Source organism: Mustela lutreola, chromosome 2 (genome assembly GCF_030435805.1).
Source record: "Mustela lutreola isolate mMusLut2 chromosome 2, mMusLut2.pri, whole genome shotgun sequence".
Classification (NCBI taxonomy): Eukaryota; Metazoa; Chordata; class Mammalia; order Carnivora; family Mustelidae; genus Mustela; species Mustela lutreola.
Genome location: NC_081291.1, coordinates 214986795 through 215008971, shown reverse-complemented (window position 1 = coordinate 215008971; position 22177 = coordinate 214986795). Strand labels below are relative to the sequence as shown.

Sequence of the window (22177 nt, the reverse complement as noted above, 5' to 3'; positions counted from 1 at the left end):
CCAAGCCTCCTGTTTTTAAAAAGGGGCAGTTATGGTCAGCGGGCAGGAAACCGATGTCCCTAATTTGTTGCAAACCATACTGTGGCTGCAGAAATCCGATGTCAGGGTGATGAGTCACTTCATCTGTCCCATGGAGACAGACACGCAGACGCAAGAGGAGAGGCTGGGCTTTTCTAAAGATGTTCATGTATGTCCTAAATCCAAACTAGGCAAGTCCAGTTCCTTAAGAATTGCTGTATTTCGGGACGCCTGGGTGGCTCAGTCTGTTAAGCGTCTGCCATTGGCTCAAGTCATGATCCCGGGGTCCTGGGATTGAGCCTCAAGTTGGGCTCCCTGGTCAGCAAGGAGTCTGCTTCTTCTTCTCCCCTCTCTCCCGGCTCATGGTCTCTCAATCCCTCTCCCTGTCTCAAGTAAATAAATAAAATCTTAAAAAAAAAAAAAAAAAGAAAGAACTGCTATATTTTGGTTTTATGTTGAAAGCCAAAGTAAGGCTTGGAAAACTGGAATTCAGAAAGGGAGACAACAAAATCCTCCTATTTGCAGAGAATAACTTGCAGATACTGCAAACTAGTGTGTCTCTAGCTCATGAACTACACAGGGAAAGACAAATGCTTGCCCCTTCAGGAGGACTACAGAATGAGAAGATGATCTGGCTGTGATTCGGGGGAATGCCACCCATCAACCAGAGGTTGATCCTGGGCACCCGGACATCCAGGCATGTTCCACCCCATGCTCTGTAAGCTTGAGCAGGATCAGAGAAGCCCCTTGCCCTGCTCCAGCCCCCAGGTCTGTCCTTTGGGAGCATGCAAGGGTCCAGATGCCCACCCACCCCCCCAAGAATCCAGGACAAGGTCCTGTGATCCATTTATAGGAAAGAAGGGGACAGTCTTCTGTAGGAAGAAGGAAGCAGAAGCTTGCCTCATGACTGCAGAGCCAGAATCCGGGTGGCTGCTCCAAGGGAATGCGGGCATCTGTTTGGAGGGCAGAGGGAGACCAAGAAGCATCATTTTACGCTGCACTGAAGGTGAATCAGAAATCAGAAAGCACTAGAGAAACGTCACAGCCCACAAATAGACCAGTCTGAAAGGTTTTGCCAAACCCAGGGAAGTGAAGCCAAAAGAACAAACTCCAGTAGCCACAATCCCAACCCCCAGAAAGGGCCACGGACAGCAATACTCCCATCTATCCTGGGGGTTTAGTGCCCCTGGAGTGGTGCCGAGCAACTCTGAGGGACACCAACATCAATCCTCTCTCCCGACAGTTCTCATAAAAAGGAAGAACTTCAGACCCCTCAGTGCACCAAGTGAGAAGCTTGCAAGAGCACCTTCCATAGAAGAAATTGGCCCTGAAATGAGGATTGGCAGAAAATGATCATAAAAAATAATACTCAGAATGGATGATGCCATACAAGCCCTGTGCTTTGAAACATAAAGACCTTGGAAGTGCTCTCTGGTTTTATTTTGCACCACCTCCCAATCCCCAAAGGAAAACCATTCCTCTTCAGCGAAATCCCTGCTAACACCAATTAACTCGGGCTTCTCTGCAGAGAGCCGCCTTCCTGCAACACTCCAGTGTTGGGTTGCGTGTTGAGTACTGACAACTTCTCCCCAAGAGTGGGTCTGACCGTGACCACTAGATGAATGGGAAACCAAAGTGGAGGTGGAGAATCCAGCAATGGAGACCATTCTCTCGGCGCTCCCCTCTCCCACGCAGAAGAAACAAGGAGGGCAAGTACTTGAGAGATGGGAGTGCAGGAACATGGTCTCTCAGGCAAGGGAGCGACAACAGAGTGTGCACTTTGCTCTTGCTCTGAACCACCTGGAGCTGTCCCGCCCCTGTCCTCACAAGGCAACTTTATAAAAGTGCCCCAAGGAAAACTGGACAGTCACAGGCAGAAGAAGGAAACTGGACCATTTCCTTACACCATACACAAAAATAGACTCAAAATGGATGAAAGACCTAAATGTGAGAGAGGAATCCATCCAAATCCTAGAGGAGAACACAGGCAGCAACCTCTGTGACCTTGGCCACAGCAACTTCTTGCTAGACATGTCTCCAAAGGCAAGCGAAACAGAGGCAAAAATGAGCTATGGGACTTCAGGATAAAAAGCTTCTGCACAGCAAATGAAGAAGTCAACAAAACCAAAAGACAACCTACAAAATGGGAGAAGATATTTCCAAATGTCTTATCAGATAAAAAGGCCAGTATCCAAAATCTATAAAGAACAAACTCATCACCCAAAGAACAAATAATCTAATCAAGAAATGGGCAGAACACATAAACAGACATTTGGTCAAAGACCTACAAATGGCCAACAGACACATGAAAAAAGTGCTCAACCTCACTTGGCATCAGGAAAATACAAATCAAAACCACAATAAGATACCACCACACACTTGTCAGAATGGCTAAAATTAACAACTCAGAAAACAGCAGATGTTGTCAAGAAGGCAGAGAAAAGGGAACCCCTCTTACACTGCCAGTGGGAATGCAAGCTGGTGCAGCCACTCTGGAAAACAGTATGGAGGTTCCTCAAACAGTTGAGAATAGAGCTACCCTATGACCCAGCAATTGCACTACTGGGTATTTACCCCGAAGGTACAAATGTAGTAATCAAAACGGGCTTCTGCACCCTCAATGTTTACAGCAGCAATGTCCACATTGACAGTTAGTACCCACCACAGTGCTGAACAGAAGCATTCAGGGTCTTTAATTTGTCAACACATCCTCAAGGTCTAGTGGACAGTGGCAATGGGGAGAGAAGAGAGACCCAACCAGGGTAGGATCAGCTTCTGAAGTACTGCTTCCTTGACTCCTACTTCCGACCTAGTTTTGGATACCCATTGTGGGGAGAACATTCTAGAATTCCACCTACGAAGGGTAGTGTAGGAGAAATCCAAAGCTCTAAACTCACTTCACACATTATTCTTGAGGAATAAGTTGAATAATTTCAGGGGATTTTTAACTCTTTCCATTTTTATTCAGATGCTATCGGTGCAGAAAGTCACAACTTAATAATACTCTGCAAACCTTGAATAGCTAATCAACCTGATTCATCAGAATAGGGTATACCACAGGCTTATAGTTCTGAAAATCTGGACTACACGTTTAAAAAAAAAAAAAAATCCGTTACTGAAATAAGAGTCACTGATACCTTTTAGAGGGAAGGACATTCTTAAAAAGGAAACCTCATTCCTGGGAAAGATGATGTGAGTTGAATTGATATATTGACTGATTTTCCCACAGAAACAATGATACAACAGAAGATTATTTTCTTTGCCAGGAACTAATGGAACAACTTGAACAGAAATGCCCAACCCACTGCATAATTGGGGAAGGAGTATCCTGTGAAAGATATAGTGTTCTAAAAGATATATAAACCTCTTCAGTGGGGGACAGAGACAAACATGAGCGAAAACCAACAGAAATGTGATAGAGAGAGCGCCAGTCCCTAACCCACTAAGCTCTCCCCTCATTTCGCCTTATCTGTAAGGTGCAAGGGAAGTAGGCACGCTGCTTGCTTTCCTTGGGGGAGGTTCTGACCCTGCAGCCCTCAGAATCTGATATCCCAGCTCCAATGCCAGAATTTCTATTTTCCAGCCTCCCTTCAATTGACGGTAACCAGTATTACTGAGTCTCATTCACAAGACGAGCCCTTTGCTGGGGCCTGATGATTTTGCTGCCGGCATGTTCCATGCAAGCTTTTCTTTTTTTTTTTTTTTTTTTTTTTTTTTTAATTACAGCTATCAATTTATATATTTTCAGAAAAACAGTATTCATTATTTTTTCACCACACCCAGTGCTCCATGCAAGCTTTTCTGAGCTCAGCATCACCATCTCCTGTCATCCTGCAGGGCGTGTGACAGCAAAGGAGAATCCGCACTTCCTTCCCCCACCTCTTGGTGAGAACGGAGCCATGCAACGTGGGGCGGGGGCGCAGGCCACCTGCAGATGGGAGGGGAGGAGGGCCCACGGGGAGCAGAGCAGAAAGCCAGACCCTGCCCTGCTGGACTCCTGCTATCACCGAGGATTTCGGGGCCAAGGTAACTGCCAAGGTCAATAGGAAGGGCTGTATCAGCTGCTTGCAGGCAAGAGGCCAATGACTGCAAAGATTCCAGCTGTATCATCGCCATGACTACTGTGCAGTAGAGACCATCTGCAAGGTTTCTGGTCTTTAACTTTTCCCAAGTCTGAGGGAACGGCTAACTGGCCAGGAAACTACCCTTCCGGCCCATCGTCTTGGCTTGTGCCTTCCCTCTTCTGCCATCTAGCGGCAGCAAGGTGATCAGCGAGGACCGCGGCGATCCACAAACACTAGCACAGAAGTAAGGCTCCTTGCAGAAGCTGAGCCAAAGGAACGGAGCCTCTCTCCCCCCACACCTCTGAGGATTGATGAGAAAGACCATTAAGACCCTCGTTTTCGGATCTTTGTTGGTAGTTTATTGTTATACTAGCAAATCCCATGACACAAAGATTATGTGTCCTGCTTCTTAAAAGCCCATGAAGGAAAAATATATATCATAAGTGCAGCAAGGCCTAGTTTAGAAAAGAAGCATTGAGTGTGTGTGTGTGTGTGTGTGTGTGTGTGTGTGTGTGTTTTAATATTTTATTTATTTGACAGACAGCAAGAGATGGAACACAAGCAGAGGGAGAGGGAGAGAGAGAAGCAGGCTCCCCAACAAGCAGGGAGCGGGATGCTGGGCTCAACCCCAGGACCCTGGGATCATAACCTGAGCCAAAGGCAGACCCTTAACGACTGAGCCAGCCAGGCACTCCTGAGTGGTTTTTTTTTCTCAAATAAATACAAGCCTGCACTATTGATAACACTTTCAAGATTGACTTTGCCCAACCAACCAATGGTTTAGGCTGCCCGTCCCCAGGGAAGTGGCGAGATGGGCCCGTTGCCTGCACTTTATTAATATATTGTGTTTAAGAAGTCCTTCACTCCAGGCTGCAAAAAATAAATAAATATGTATTTAATTATTTATATAATAAATAGGTATTTATTATATATAAATGTAATAGAAAATAAATATATTTATTATATAATTATATAAAAACAAATATAATATTAAAAGTAAATATTTGTTACAAAAATAAATGTATATTTATATATACCTTGAAAATATATATATATTGAAAAGTGCTTCTCACTCTTCCATACACTTAGAACTTAAGAACATTGTAAGTCATCATTATACTTAGATCCTGAGAAATATATTTTAGATCTTGAAACTTTGAAACATAATCTGAACCTTTCAAAAAGCCCCTTCATCCTGAATACATTCCCAAGTTATGTATAGTATTTATTCTTTTCAACTATCATGACAATCAGTGTATTATTAGATGGATTAGGTGATTGACACACCACCACCACCCCCCCCCCGTCCTGCCCCCCAACCCAGCTTAATCACTGAACTGAACTGCTCTTAGCTTTAAATTCCAGCCAGAGGCTTAGCTACGTTAGTATTCATCGTCACAGTAGGTGGGATCAAGTCATAAGAAGTACACCGACGAACAAAATGGAACTTACTACTTATCCTCATATATGAATTATGCTTTAAAAACTCCAGGGCTATTTTTAATCCTTATTTAATAATATGGCCTGATACCAACTGAACCTTTTACACAGACATGAAAAGCTTATTTCCTTGTAAAATTCTCACAAGGAATTATTACAACAAAAGAACATCTTGTTCTGGAAAGCCTGCTTAATAATGCAGCCTGTTTTTATATACCCTGGTGGTTTGCGTTCTTGAATGGCTAAGAATATTCCAGTCCCTACAGTGACCGCAGAGGGAAAAACATCCATGCAGCAAACAGAGAAATCAGCCACAGGGAGCCTTAATTCTTTGCCCTGCCTACTCCTCGACTGGCCTTAAAGCCCTCCATGCCTCTCACCATGGCCTGTCTTTCGACCCACCCAGATTTCACCAGCTGAGAAGAGACATAAGCCATACCTCCCAGGTACCCACTGCCAAGTAACGAATTACCCCAAATGTAGCAGGGAGTGCTGCTTTTTTTATGTCTCGCGATTTCATCAGTCAGGAATCAGGACAAAGTCTTCAACTAGGTGACCCTTCTGTTCCACGTGGCATTGACAAAGGTCACTCAGTGGTGTTCAGCTGGTGGATGGGCCCATCTGAGGGGTTCAAGGTAGTTTCATGCACTTGTCTAGGGTCTTGGCAGCATGGCCAGAAGGCTGGGCTCAGCTGGGCTCAGCTGGGGTTGTCAAAGAAAACACCTACGTGGAACCCCTCCAGCTGGTGGCCTCAAGAGGGTCAGTGAACAAAGCAGAAGCTGCATATCCTTTTATAGTGAACCATATTCTCCTGGGGTACAGCCAGTCACAGGGGTCTGGCCAGATTTGGAGAGAGGAGAGAGACTCAGAGACCCCATTTCTCAATGGGAGCAGGGTCAAAGAACTTACAGCCACCTCTAACCCACCCCACCATCCATGGGATTTCAGGGTGTGAGGAAATGCTCCAAACATTTGTGTCTAGACCCAGCTCTTGCCTAACTTGAACTGGTTTAAGAACATTTCAGCAGTGCCTCAAAGCCGTGGAGTTACGTCTTTTATATCCAGGATGGGCAGGACAGCGTCTCTGCGGCATTTCCTACAGCAAATGTCAATACTGTATAATTACTGTAATTACAACACATGGGCAAGGAGGGCCTCAAGCTGACACCTGGGTCACTCCAGGTACCCTTTCTAGAGTCATTTCTCTGTCCTCTCTACAAAGCAGCCATTTATTCTTATGAAGAAGAAATTCCGTGCCAATTAAGTAGAGACTCGTCCCCAGGGACCCTTTTTGTTTCCAAGTGTGGGGAGCCTGAGTGGTCCCAGAGACACACTAGACTTGGGTCCCCATTTACAAAGCTGGACGATTCTGCCTTCTGGCCTGCAGGACTCTCTCCAGCCCCTGTGGGAGGAGAAAGCCCAGACCCATTCTGCCCAAGGCTTTATCTTTGTGTTTTTCTAACCTTGTTGGGGGCTTAGGATGCTGCGGTCCAGGAGGAAGAGACGCCTGGGTGCCCCAGCCCCAGCCCTGGCCACAGCGGGTGGAGGAAGAGGACTCTGGGCCGGCGGTCATTGTAAGGGTTCTGAGAAGGCCCTTCAGATCACAGTCTCCGCACATCGCAGGCCTCACGGGCTTTAAAGGCTGCGCAGAACAAAAGCATTATTGGTTTGGAGATCCAGGGACGGGGGCTTTCTTCCTAAATGAGGGAAATTAACACTTTTGGAGGGTGCCTTTGGGTCGGGGGAGGCAGTGAGTTCGACGACTCTTGGACCGACTTAATCTCCACCCCAACTTGGTTCCCTTTGTTTGAGCCTCAGGCGGGAATGCCTTTGACTCTGTCCGCACACACGGTCGGACTGGATAAAGTTCTGGGTAACAACTCAATGGCTTCTTTGTGTCATTTAACTCTGCAGAGAATCCGATGCTGAAGAAAACTCGGAGGCATTAACACATCAGAAATGAGGGACACTTACTTTTTGTTAACTGCCACTTTAAGCACGATATTATGACTGTCCTAAATGGCAGCAATAAAACAAGATTGCTCGATTGCTCTCCACATATTGACATTAGCTGTAGAAAATGCCACAGAGACGCCATTCTGCTCATCCCTGGGTATAAATGACATAACTCCATGGCTTTGAGACACTGCTAAAATGTTCTTAAACCAGTTCAAGTTAATAAAGAGCTGGATCTAGAGACAAACATTGGAGCTGTGTGGTTTTCACTATAAAAAGCTATGCAGCTTCTGCCTTGTTCACTGACCTTCATGAGGCCAACAGCTGGAGGGGCTTCGTGTAGGTCCTCCCTCTGACAATCCCAGCTGAGCCCAGCCTTCCAGCCACACTGCTGAGACCCTAGAAAGGTGCATGAAGCTGCCTTGAACCCCTCAAATGGGCCCATCCACCAGCTGAGCACCACTGAGTGACCTGTGTCTCCCTCCCCCATTTTTTATTCTTCTACTGTATTCCTTACCACAGCTCCACCATAGAAACAGAAAGCCAAAAACAATGTGCAACATGTTGGGACCTTTAATAGCTGTTCAGTTACTGTGTTCAGATTCAAGCCAAGGTCTGTGAATGCAATATGATGATGCATGAGGCATTGCTAACTTAGATGGAAAGAATTTATGAGATCATAAAATTTACATTCTGCAAAAAATGCATCATTAAAACTGACCACCCAATTCTTTTTACCTGATGCAGTAGACATACCTGTACATTGTTCATTCACTTTCCCATCCATCGTGCACAGCACAATCTTCCAAAGGGAAGGGACTGCAGCAAAAGGGCAGAGCCCAGGCTGTCAGAGATCTACAGGCTAGATCCCCTTCCCCCCTTTCAGGCTCGTTGTGCACTCTGCCATCCTACACCTCCCATCTATTCCAGCAAACCACCCCCCCCCACCGTGCTCCCCTTCCTCAAACTGCACTCTAGCCATTTCCTTCTGGGTCACTCTGTAGGCCGAAAGCTCTAGAAAAGTGAGGGTTGTGTTCATCATTGTTTGTCGCTATTGTACACCAGCCCCAGGCACCATGTCTGATACTTGGCAGGCACTCAATAAATATTTGCTTTAAATAGCCACTTGGGTCCAAAATACCACTCAGGAGTTCGGAAGATAGAAAATCCGCTTTTACTCCCCCACCCCAGCAAGAGCCTCAACGTTCATGTGGCCAAACAAGCCCAAAGGGAGAAGACACAGTGAGTTGGGGGTAGAGTCCATAAACCCAGTAAAAATCTGGACTAAGAAACTATTTCTAATCTGATGATTTCATACACACACATATCAAATTAGACTTACCCTTGCAGACTGAATAAGTATATATCAACTCTTGCCCATAGAGCTATGGGCTCTGAGATGCTTCCAAAGTATCTCTCTGAATGATCTTTGGTATTTGAGTATTTCAGTTCCTCCCACTAATTAAACATAAGCTCTGGGTAGTCTTCCACAATTCACTAGATGTCTACAACTAGGATTTGTCATCATTATCTATAAATTTTAGTCAATTCTTTCAACAGATGGGAGCATAAATAGAACATCTGGCTAGGAGACAACCTCAGAAACCATATTTTGATATCACTGCACGACATTTGATTCTTTTTCACTATGGTTTTTATTTGTGGGATTCAAGTCCATCCCAGTAGATGGCATGCCACAATCAAAGTGATGTATCATACCCATTCACATGGAGCAGTGTGGCATGAAATGATCCTGCGATCTGTATATTTTAAACCTTGTTTTGAATAGGAATTCTTACCATGTAAGAAAGAATGTAGTTTTCCAAGGGCATGCGCTAGATAAAATGTAACCTGCTAATTAAAAAGAAAAGAAGAAAGGCAAGATTCGAAATATCTGATCCCTCAGGACTCAAGAAGTGATAGAATGGAAGATAAAACAGAACATTTAAAGATCCTAGTAAATGAAGTTGAAGATTTGAAGAGATCTGTCACAGCCTTTGCTTGGTTTTCCTATGCATCAATTCCAAGAAGTTACTAAGACTTAAAGGATGAATTACTCCAGTACAAATAGTCAAAACAGTCCCATAAAATATATCCAACCCACATGACAGACAATGGTCTAATTTCCTTAATATAAAAATCAGGAAGAATAAAGCTAAACGTAGATTTGAAAAATGGGCAAAGGACATAAGCAAGCTGCTCATGGAAAAATGGTATCAATAGTTTTTAGAGCTCTAAAAGTACACTGAAAGAGATGTGAATTAAATGACAATGGGTATCATTTTTCACCTCTCAGCTTCAAAAAGTTTGAGAAAATTCTGAGTAGGGAAGGTTGGGGAAATAAACATGGCCTCCATATTGTGTCAGGAGGACATTATGTGGTGAAACCTCTGAAGAGGAAATTTGGTAAAGATTATCAAAATCTTAAACAGGCACATCCTTTCCTGTATTAATGTCATTTCTAAAAACTGAGCTACCATACGTGATTACACAACTGTGGAGGGATATTCACTATAGCACGGTTTAAGATACAAAAGTGGAAACCACCCAAACATCCACCTGTGGGAAACTGACTACAGAGTATACCCATTACTAGAAAACTATGAAATTTTTGACAAGAATTTGATAGAACTATAGGTATTAACACAGAATGATTTCTAATATATACTATTTCTTTACTAAGTAAAGAAAGCAAGATGTAACCCAATGTATATCCAGTGTACTACTTTTTATGAAAAAAAAAAAAAAGGTGGGTGTGGTATTTTTAAAAAATACATCCACAAATCATTTGACTTTCCCTTTAAAATGTGGAGTTTAATTATGATCTTCTTAAGTATTGGACTTAATGAATAAAATAAGATTAAAAGTGACAGTTGTGGTTTCTTCTCTCTTGGACCCATGCTCTGGGGAAATCCAGACACCATGTTGTGAGCACATCAAAGCAGCCCAGGAAGAGAGCCCCAAGTGGTGAGGAACTGAACTTCTTGCCAACAGACATGTGAGTCAGCCACCCCACCACCCCAACCAAGCCTTCAGATGAGACCACAGCCCTGCCAACATCTCCACTGCAAACTCATGAGCCAAAACTACCCAACTAAACTGATTCCAAATTCCTGACATAGAGAAACTGTGAATAACAGATGTTTGTTGTTTTAGATAACTAAGTCTTAGAGTAACTTATTACACAGTGTTAGATAACTAATGCAGTGAGATTATTTACATATAAGCTTGCATATGCACAGAATATCTCTGGAAAGATATTCAGTGGCTGTCTCCAGGAAGAAAAACTGAAAGGCTGGACGTCAGGGGTAGAAAAAGACTTCCTTTCCCTTATGTTGCATTGCATTGTATGTTTTTATATTTATAATCTCTGTTTTATTTCAATCTCACTTAAGTCAAGATTAGGGACTTCACAGAAAAATAACATTTCTAACAATATGCATAAGATGTATAGTGTCTTATATATTTTTCCCTGTTATAGACACTGCTGATTCTTTACGCAATAGTCATTCCCCTTCTTCCTCGCTAAATAAAACTCCAATTTTGTGCCAGAGGCAGTGTGTCTCGTCCCAGGTCATGAATCACGGGAAATTTAAGCTATGGGTCAGCAAATCTTGTCTTAAAGGGCCCAACAATAAATATTTTAGGCTTTGCAGACTCCAGCTGAAAATGGAATTGGACACTGTCTCCCTGTGGGGAGGAGAATGGGTTGCCAAAAGACACATTGATGTCTTTAGAAGTTGTCTAGGGGTGCCTGGGTGGCTCAGTGGGTTAAAGCCTCTGCCTTCAGCTCAGGTCATGATCCCAGCATCCTAGGATCAAACCCCACATTGGGCTCTCTGCTCTGTGGGGAGCCTGCTTCCTCCTCTCTCTCTGCCTGCCTCTCTGCCTACTTGTGATCTCTGTCAAATAAATAAATAAATATTTTAAAAATATGAAGGCATGGACCCTGTCTGTCTTGCTTGACATTGGGTACACAAACTCTAGCACAGAGTCAACACGTAGGAGGCAATAAATCCACATGGGCTAAGTTAACAGACTAATCTACAGTTCTGTGACCCACTTGAACCTAAACCATGGCTCAGAGCTTTGTCCTTGATATATTCCGTCAAAGTCTAGACTTTGTTTTTCTATGTATATGAAACTAAAGGGTAAATTTACCTGCTCTAAGGATCCAGTGTGTTGTTTCTGAAGGTATCTTACAGATCTCTAGATACTCAGGGAAGTAGGATATCTGAGAGGACTCCTAGAGAGCAGCTGACCTTGAGAAATCAAAGCTATAAAGGAGACCCACTGTGAGGAGGAGGACCTCAGGCTGGGAGTGAAGCATGATCAATCACCAAAAAAGACATCTGAAGAGTCCAGAGCACACAGCCTGTCAGCAACAGTGAGGGGCAAGAGCTGTGGCATATGTGTACCCAGCAAAGCAGAGCCACAAATTCCCACAGCCCTGAGGGAAGTCCAGCATCTTGGAGCCCTGTTGCCAAGATGTCTTCATAGAGGAGAATGACTCTGGCTCTTTCAGAAGGGACGCCAGACTGGGTTGGTGGGAAACAGTTTTGTGTCCAGCTTCTCACTAGCTGAGTCACCTTGGACTATGCATCCATTCAGCTATTTACCTATCATTACCAAAAGCACTGACTGAGAGCTGAGAACAAGGCCACTGCCATGCCAGGTGAGGAGGACATGATGTGAAGAAGCTATTGTGACATGGATCTCACTCAGCATGGGGAGAGGGACCATGATCCCCAGTGAGCATGTGTTTCCCCCCAGTGTTTCCTCCAGCTTCCACCCCAACTAACTCCACTGATTTCATAAATGAGTTTGTAAGCTCAGCCGTAAGAAAAGATGAATACTTCTCACATCAACCTGGATAGAACCGGAGGGTATTATGGTGAATGAAATCAGTCATTCAGAGAAAGACAATTATCATCTGGTACTTACATGTGGAATATAAGAAACCATGCAGAGGATCATAGGGGAAGGGAAGTAAAAATGAATGGGAAGTCATCAGAGAGGGAGACAAACCATGAGAGCCTCTTAACTCTAAGGAAACAAACTGAGGGATGCTGGAGGGGAGGTGGGTAGGGAGATGGGGTAACTGGGTGATGGGCATTAAGGGGGGCACAAGATGTGATGAGCACTGGGTATTATACTCAACTGATGAATTATTGAACACTACATCTGAAAATACTGATGTACTGTAAGTTGGCTAATTGAATTTAAATTTGAAAAATGTGTTTGTAAGCAAGTTGTGTAAGACACTCAGGAAACAAATAACAAAAAATATTTTGGGGGGAGAGGTAAAGTCATAGAAATGCATCTTTGCTCATTTCCCTTCAGAGCACAGGGTCATAGTCCACACAGAGTTATGAAAATAGCAACTCCCTGTCAAGCTCCTCGGGCACCGAGCCCCCACAGAACAGTCTCAACATGCTCTCTCCTGGAGAAAGGTGCATGGATTGCTGCAGCCAAGTGGTCTACCAGGAGTTTCTCAGCTGCTGTTCCTGGACACACACCTATCCTTCCCAAGTTGCCATGGCCACATGGTGTGGCACTGCTCGGCTGGCTCCATGTATGTACTCATTTATGTTGGGGGGGTTCTCAGTGACAATGCCTATTCAGAGGTCAAGTCCTTCTTGAGTTGGACTTTGTTCCATCTCCAATTCCACCTATTGAGAGACCCAAATGTGATGGCAAATGCAAGTTTCCAAGCTCCACAGTAGCTACATGCTAAATATACGGTGTCCAAAACCTGGTTTAAGAAACTCTTAGACTCTGGCCCAGGGCTGTTCATTGGTCACATTGAGGTTTTTTAGGTCATGTGAAATTTGCCAGGAAATCCATCTTAGACAGCCTCACCTCTAGACCTTACCTTAAAGTATACACAATCGCCAGGTACTATTGGATTAGAAACACCAAATTTGTAAGCAAGACTTCCTTAGTGACTAAAACCCCACAGCTGGTGAAGTTCCTACCTTATCCTTTGTTGTCAGTACTTTGTCTGTCTTTTGTTATTGTTATGTTAGTATGTTATTACATTGTAACCCTTTGTTATGAGTAAAGAAGAAAGGGAACTTTCTTACTAAATATGCTGCAGGGTTACCCTATAATTTGATGACAATTAACACTTCTTTGTAAAAAAAACAAAAGTAAGAATTACCATGATCAGCAATTAATTTACCATATAATAATTCAGGGAAGTTTCCCTTGGTCTGTTCCATATGTTCTTGGCTCTTTTTCAAGAATATATTCTCGCATGCTTACAGAATAAAACAAAATGTCAAATTAGTAAGATGGAGTATATAAACTTCCACAAAGTATAGTATATAAAGTATATAAACTTCCACAAAGATGGAGTATATAAACTACCAGGTGGCTAAAAGTAGAAGCAGATTTGATGTGCACCTGTCACTGGGTCATCAGTCATCACTTTGTGGTATACTTGCAGCTGATATATTTATTTTTAAAAATATGGGGAAATGTAAAAGTTAAAAATTGACAAATAAAATATGGGCTAATTACAACCAGGTTTACTAAGCTGTCAGATGAAAGCGAGGGGAATGTTTGGAATGTTTGTGGTACTTCTCCTTAAAGAACAAATCTGTGAATTCTGCATTCCAGTGATGGCACAGAAAAATTTGACATGTTTACAAAACCCAGGAGGTTAGATGTCGACTACGCAGTGCAGTCTAAACTCAGTGGAGCCCAAAGAAGGAACCTCAAGAAAGCTAAATCTGGCAAAGAAATCCTATTTTGGACTAATTTAAGGATTTTAAATCAAGTATTACAAACTCAAAAGGTAGAAGTGTCTAAAGGGTTTTACTTGATTTCTGCATTGGGCTCTTTTTTGTTTTTTAAGGGTAATGATTTGTAAGATAAAGAGAAAGTGAAGTGCCTTAACAATCCTACAAAGCACACCTTAACTGATCCTCAGATCCTATATCAAGTAGTAGTTGCTTCAAAACCAATCTCCCTGTTTGGAGATCTGTTTTCTTAAAGGAAAAAAAAAAAAAAAATATATGGGGTGGGAGCAGGCAACTGAGAACCAGGATGATCATGTCAGAACGAAACATTCTGGAAAGCTGTCCATGACAAGCCCCTTGCCTCTGCCCACACAAGCTACTCCTGAGCAGGAACTGAGAAAAACAACAACAACAAAAAAAAAAAAACTTATTTTTACTTTTCATAACATGCCTATCCTCAGAGAATGGAGTAATTAGGTACCTAGAGAGAATTTCCCTTAATAAAAGAGGGCAGGCACCTGGGTGGCTCAGGAAGTGAAGCCTCAGTCCTGCTTTGGGTTCCCTGCTCAGCAAGGATCCTGCTTCTCCCTCTGCCTCTGCCCCTCCCCCTACTTGTGCTTTCTCTCTCACTCTTTCTCCCTCTCCCTCCCTCTCTCCCCGCCCCCCCAACAAATAAGTAAATAAAAGCTTAAAAAAAAATAAAAAGAGGCAGGGATGGAATGGGCAAGGGGATTGTTTCTGTGCAAAATCCAATGGACATTTGGGGGAGCTGAGCAGATAGAACAAGAATGCACAATTATACAATGCTTATTTCAAGCCAGGTGCTTTTCTTTTTTCTTTTTTTTTTTTTAAGATTTTATTTATTTACTTGAGAGAGAGAGACAGTGAGAGAGAGCATGAACGAGGAGAAGGTCAGAGAGAGAAGCAGACTCCCCGTGGAGCTGGGAGCCCGATGCGGGACTCGATCCCGGGACTCCAGGATCATGACCTGATCCGAAGGCAGTCGTCCAACCAACTGAGCCACCCAGGCGTCCCGCCAGGTGCTTTTCTAAGTGCTTTACATAATCAAATTCTTGAATCCCCGTAACAACCTTGTGGGGTAGGTACTACCTTTATCCCCGCTTTATCCATAAGCAACAAAGGCACAGAAAAGTTACGTAGCTTGCCTAAGGTCACCCTGCAAGAAGCAGCAGAGCTAGAATTTGATCCCACTGGCTCTAATGTCCACAGTATATACTACCTTGTGTAGGCAGCCACCCATTCAAACCTTCTTCAGGTTCCAAGCCTGTGCTCCACATAGAGCATAGAAAATGGATCTCACATAGTCAAGGGAAGAGGTAAAACATGCATCACGTGAAGGGACCTTCAACAGAGGGACACCCAACCCAGACTAGGGTTGCCAAAGGCGCCGCAGAGGAGACGATGCCCGTGCTGAATGTAGACCCACAGCAGACAACCAGGCAGGAGGCAAGGAGTGGGGTGAGGGGGGAAGAAACTTGACTCAGGCAGAGGGTACAGCACCTGTGCAATTTCCCGGCAGGCAAGAATGTGGCTCTCACAAGGAATGATAGCTAGTTCAATAGGCTGGCATGGTGGTACCATGGGTGAGAAAGTCAGGCAGTTGGGGGGGAAACCCAAGCAATACTGCAGAGGCCAGAAGGCTATCGTGAGTGGTCTGTGGCCTGGCTAAGGCGTGTGGCCTCATCTTAAAGTCTACAAGGAACAACTGGAGAATTTTACTTTCAGAAGTAAAGTAATCAAATCTCATTTCCCAGCTCACTGGCTATCACCAAAGGCCTAGACTGGAGAGCTGAGAAATGGAAGCAGGAAGACGAGGAAGATGTTACGTATTCCAAAATTATAACAAGAAACTGCAAAGACATGCTGGAAGCAGGTGGCCCTGAGATGGAGGAAGGGGGAATTGCTCACATCAAGGGCAGATCTACACACAGCAGCACTGTGTTCAGCTCCATCCCCCCTCCCAGTTCCCTTTCCCATCTCTGCAGAGGTCCAGCTCCCAGGAGCCTTCCTAGGGGCTATGCTCTTAGATTATATCCCAACACCCAACCTTGAAATGCTCCAGGGTCTTCAGAAATGCTCAGAACAGCACCTTCCTGAACCAGTGAAGAAACGCATGCCCTCTCTTCCCTAACCCCTTTGCCCCCCAAGCAATTCTTGAAATTCTGAAGTTAATCACTTTGGAACTATTTCTCTTTTTGCTTATTAGAATTTGCTTACATTCCCATCAAGGAGCTTTAGGTCCTAACTGGCTTCTATAAGCCTGAAAGTATTCTGAAAGGATTACAATTCAACCTGCAATGCACATTCTTGACCTTATTATTAGCTGCTTTCCTGGTCCGGCTGAAGGTCCTCAGAAAGGGCTTTTTTTTTTTTTTTTTTTTTTTTAACAAAGATCCCCGTTTGTGAGCTACCGCTGGACCTTGTCCTTTACCTTTGATGTCTTGTAGAAAAGCCTCTTTAAATGCAAAAGTTCCTCAGTGGTGTCCTACAAATTCTGGAATAAAATCATTGCTTTCTTTCCATTTGTAGCAGGGTTGAAATATAACTTAAAAGCAGATGATGTTCAAGTCACCAGCGTCTTGTTTTCTTCCAAAATACATGTTAAAATGCTCAACAATATTATAATATTTAAATAAATTTCCACTTGCATTCTAAATACCAAGGAGGGATACTTTTGGGGAGCTGAAAACACTGGCCAGCTCTGGGCCTCTGAAAGTTGAGTCCCGGGGAGACTTCTCACATTACAACCTGTTCGCATTTTTTTTTTTTTTTTCACTTCAAGTGAAATCCTTTGGCATGAATTGCTTTGAACATTAATAGGGCATATCACTTTTTTTTTTTTTAATTGATTCTTCAATAATCTCCAGACTAGAAGGACCAGTTAGGATTTTCAGAACAAAAGACAGTGGGATGCTGGACCCGCACCCCCACTACCTCCCACCACCCCTACCCAACTTCTTGTTCCCAAACCATCCTGTGTCCCCAAAACGCTCGTGAGACTCTCCATGACCCCCAGGCCGTCCCGCCTCCCTCCCGTGAACAGAAGCGACAATCCGGACAGCTGGACCGCTTAGATTCGACTTACCTTCACGAAGAGGGTGATGTCGTGCTCCTGCCTCGGGGCCCCCTCCTCTGACGTCTCGCCATCCTCTCCGCCATTCACCCGCTCGGTCCCCTCCCGGCCCTCGACGCTGCCCTCCTCCGCCAGGTGGTTGCTGAGCTCGGCCTCCGGCTCCGCGGCCCGCGTTGGCGCGGCCGCCTCTGCCCGCGCGCTGCTGCTGTCTGGGGGCTCCTCCTCGGCCCCGGCTGCGACCGGCTCCACTGGTACCTCCGGGCCGCGCTCTCGCCTCTCCTCCTCGGCCTCCTCCATTTCCTCTTGGGGTTCACCCTGGTCCCCGTCCTCGACAGCTTCCGCCCTCGAGTCCCCGGGGGCCACTTCCTCCGACTCCTCTGTCCCCGTCGCCCCCGCCTCGTCGGCGGCGGCGCCCGCCGCGGCACCCCCAGGCTCCTCTGCAAGCTCCCCGGGGCCGCACCCCCCAATCTCCGCCGCCGCGGCCTCGGTGGGCTCGACCTGGGGCTGGGAGCTGAGATCGCCTCGGTCCCGGGGTTCACCCTCGGCCCCTCCCGCCCCTCCCGCCTGCCCCGCGGCTTCCATGCTGGCCCCCTGCGCCCCCGGCGTGCCGCCTCCGGGTTCCTCTGGCCCTTGCTCCGCTTTCTCCTTTGCCCCAGGGACCTCGGCCACCCCGGGATCCCCCTGAATCTCCCTCGAAGCCTCGCCCTGCGTGCCGCGGCCGGAGCTCGCCTCCTCCACCTGCTCTGCGCCGCTCGCCTCCTCTCCCTGGGGGACCTCGGCGCACCCCCGGGCGCCCTCCTCCGCCTCCGCCTCGCCCTGCGCGGCCCTCGCGCCTGGAGTCTCGGCCCCGGGGCCACTGTCCGCGCCCGGCTCCGGCTCGCTCGCGCGCGCTCCGTCCGGATCGGTGCCTTCTGCTTGGTTCACCGCGACCGTCGCTGCTGCGCCCGCCCCCTCGCCCCTCGGCGCCTCCGCGGCGCCCTCGCTGGCCTCCTCCGGCTCCGCCCTCCCGCCCGCGGCCCCCGGCTCGCCAGGTTTCTCTGCCAGAGGCACCGGGGCCTCAAGCGGTCCCTGGGGACCTGGGGGGGCCCCCTCCAGCTCCGCGGCCTCGGCCATGGCCGCCGATCCCCGTCCTCCCCTGGAGACCCTTCCTTGACACTGCTGATGGAGCAAGCGGCCCTGGACGAGGAGCTCCGCGCCGGGGTCCACTGCGCCCGCTCCTAGAGGACGCCCGGCTCCGGGCTCGCGGGGCGCAGGCGGGGCGGAGCTCTGGAACTGCGGGGTTAAAATGGGGCTCGACCCCAAGACACCGCGCCTCTCCTCGCGGTTTAAGCTCTCTGGTATCTTCCTCCACCTCCACCGTAACTGCGGGTCCACGTCTGCTTCCCACCCAGACTCTAATTCTGACCCAGGGTCCCTGGAGGCGCTGGCCACCGAGGAGCAGAGCACGGCTGGGGAAGACCTCTTCGCTCCTGCACCCTTTGAAATGCCTGCCCTGCAGTCCTGGGGCTGACCAGAAGTCATCAGTGCCAACTCCATCCCCCTGGGGCTTGGGCGGGGTTTGCACCCCATCCTCTCCCCCTGTTCGGGTGGCCTGGGAGCCTGGCCAATGACGGCCTTTCTCACGGCCCTTGTGGATCTCGGTGAAAAGATTCTGGTTCTATTGGCAGCTTGGGTGTTTTCTGTAACAGCATCAAGTTCCAGAGCCATTTGGATCACACCCCCGCCAACACCCCACACTGGACACCCAAATACCTAATATCCACTTTCCCCCAGGCACCCAAGCGTTCAGCTTCTCAGCTGGTACCTAATGCAGATGTCCAGGTCCTACCTCAATGTCCAAGAGCAAGGGAGGTAAATCCTGGAAGAGAGGTGAAAGGGAGGCCACCTACCAATTTTTGCAAGCCCTTCCTGAGAGGTTTCTCTGCCCCATATAGAAGCAAAAGGAGTCTTACTGCTCTGACCAGAGATGGGTTCTGTTGAGCACAAGGGTCCCCTCCTCAAGGTATGACAAGAATGGGGGCCTTGCACTGGGGAGAGGTTAGATCCTTCATCTCCCTGTTTCCTCAAGACTCTAACAGTTTATGTTTCAAATTCTAGATTTTTCTAAACCCATGGCCAGTGCTTTACCTTGTGACGTGTTAGCTTGGGGAGGCGGGGGTAAAGAGGAGAAAAGACAAGATTTGAAGAAGGGGAGCTGTGGCATTCACTGGGTTAGGAACCTCCCCAAATCCCATACTGGACACCTTTTCCCCAAGAAAAGGAAGTACTGATGAAAATTATGTAGTAATGGGGCGCCTGGGTGGCTCAGTCGGTTAAGCCCCTGCCTTCGGCTCAGGTCATGATCCCAGGGTCCTAGGATTGAGTGCCGCATCGGGCTCCTGGCTCCGTGGGGAGCCTGCTTCTCTCTCTCTGCCTCTGCCTGCCACTCTGCCAGCACTTGCTCTCTCTCTCTCTCTCTGACAAATAAATAAATAAATAAAAGAAAATTATGTAGTAAGTTTATTATGAGCTAGGCTGAATCGTGTGGGTTACAGAGAGGAGCCTGCTGCTCCAGATGGCCAATCTAAATGTGATAGAGTAGGGAGCCCAACTCAAGACTGATTTGAGTTTGTCGGGCTCTTGGCGGCCTTGACACTTCCCTGAGACACCTTATTCTATCACATCCACAGAGGGCTCTGCCATCCCTAAAAGATCAGGTGGTATCTTTGATATGGTTTAGAGTCATCCATTTAGCCAATCATAAGGATGTCTCCTTCTATACTCATTGTCCATGACCGATGGGTAACAAGACAGGAGCCCAATGTCACCTAGATTCATGCTACCTTTCTCCAAGGTTGTGCCCTGTTGGGAAAGGAAGGGGCCAGAAGCTTCATCACCACAAAGCACGGCACTCACACATATGAGCTAGACAGAAATATCAGACACAGATGCTGCCTTGCAAAACCTCTGGTCACCGGGAAAATCCTGCAGTATTTGCAAGGCAAGACAGCGATCAGCCTTATTTCTTAAGGAAGGACAAAGCCAGCACCATCAGCCCCAGACAGCAAACACAGTCCAGGACAATGCAAAACCCGTGAGGCCAGATGTGTTTCAGAAAACAGAATTCTTAGAAACAGAAAGTTGGCTGAGAGTTTCTAGTATATATTATGTCACACGGCTCACCACCCTGTGATCAGACGCATTGTTATTTCTGTAGTGGTACCAGTGAACACTCATATTAGATGGGATACATAAAAACCACATATAGCTTCAGGGATCCCAGTTCAAGTTCACCACCAAATGAGTTCTGGTCAGTCTGGCTTTGCTTCCAGAAGAGGTCCCCCCGAAAAGCTTGCAGTTTTCAGTTTTTTGGATTTCAGGATGTATACATGCATTGTGGTCCTGTGACCTACTGCAGGGCTCTGGGTTTATTTGCTCTCCGTGGAAACCTCCGAGATTAGTTACATCTATACATTTCTTCTTAATAACAAACCAACTGTCTCCAATGCTCTATCATCACAAAGAACCAAACCAAAGGCTCATACGTATGTGAATTAACAGTATTTCGTGAGCCTTAACTCTGGCAAAGTTAATAGAAACACCCTCCTTATAGGAAGGTTGGCATCTCTGAAAAACTCCTTTTGAATCAAGCCCAGAGTTGATTAACCCATGAATGCAAACTCACCACAGCTGACTGGCTGGCTGAAGGCTAGTCCCTGGTAGTGTCCTCGTTGAAAAACAGCCCTAGTGAAGTCTATTCCATCCTAGCAACCGATCCTACATATCCTACAAGGCTGTTTTATTCTATAGGATTAGGATTTATTTTTATATACTTTTTGCATTCATTTACTCACGTTGATATTGTCTTTAAAAATAACACAAGGCCATCTGTAGAATGTAGACTCTTCCATATTTTAGTCATAGTCTTAATAAACAATTGTTAAATATTTACATCACATAATTCTACAAATTTCTTTAAGTTTCTATAATTAAGTGAATATATTATTTTTATTTTTTAAATATTTTATTTATTTATTTCACAGAGAGAGAGAGATCACAAGTAAGCAGAGAGGCAGGCAGAGAGAGAGGGGGAAGCAGGCTCCCTGCTGAGCAGAAAGTCGATGTGAGGCTCGATCCTAGGACCCTGGGATCATGACCTGAGCCGAAGGCAGAGGCCTAACCCACTGAGCCACCAAGGTGCCCCTATATTATTTTTAAATGAATACAGTGTTCAAGCTAAAAGTTGAGAAGACAGAGAATAGCAGAGCTCTTTACAATTTTTCTGTAATCCCGTTACTCATAATAAACACTTTTTTCATTTTGAGAGAGAGACTGTTCTAGACACTGGGCATATAGCAAGGAGCAAAACTGAGAGGTCCCTTTCCTTTGCAGGGCTTTGGGATGGAACAAAATTAAATAAGCAAGCAATTAAGCCAGACATCTGTGGATAATGTTGGGCTTTATACAGACATACTCTTATACTCACACATGCACATTCTGAAAACCTTAATTTCTTTTGTTCACACACCTCATCCAACCTGCCAATAAATCCTATTATCTTCCCTTTTTAAAACTTATCCAGAATCCAACCTCTTCTCTCTACCCCCATTGCTGCCCTACTGGACCAAACCACCATCACCTCCCAGCTGGTCCTCCTGGTTTTCTTGCTTTTCCAAAGTCTGTTCGCCACCCCAAAGCCAGATGACCCCCTCAAAATCACGAGTCTGCCAGGCCACTTTTATGCTGGATTCACCTGCTTAGTAATATACAATACGATATTGCAGAACGTATTCACCTTGCATCACTGAAACTCTGTGTCCTTGACTGTCATCTCCCCATTTCCCCTCCCCTCCCCCAGCCTTTGGTAACCACCATTCTAC

General features: G+C 46.0%; 1 protein-coding gene across 2 annotated transcripts in view; it reads right to left on the bottom strand.

Moving 5' to 3' along the window:
* CLIC6 (chloride intracellular channel 6) overlaps positions 1 to 18850 on the bottom strand; it is an 87273-nt gene extending 68423 nt beyond the window's left edge. The window contains exon 1 of one of the 2 annotated variants that reach the window (XM_059164669.1): positions 17331 to 18850. In XM_059164669.1, the coding sequence (XP_059020652.1) occupies positions 17331 to 18839 (1509 nt within the window). In that variant the 5' untranslated portion in view covers positions 18840 to 18850. The remainder of the gene's footprint in view (positions 1 to 17330) is intronic. The other variant, XM_059164668.1, reaches the window with a different exon arrangement.
* Between the last annotated feature and the right edge of the window lie 3327 nt (positions 18851 to 22177).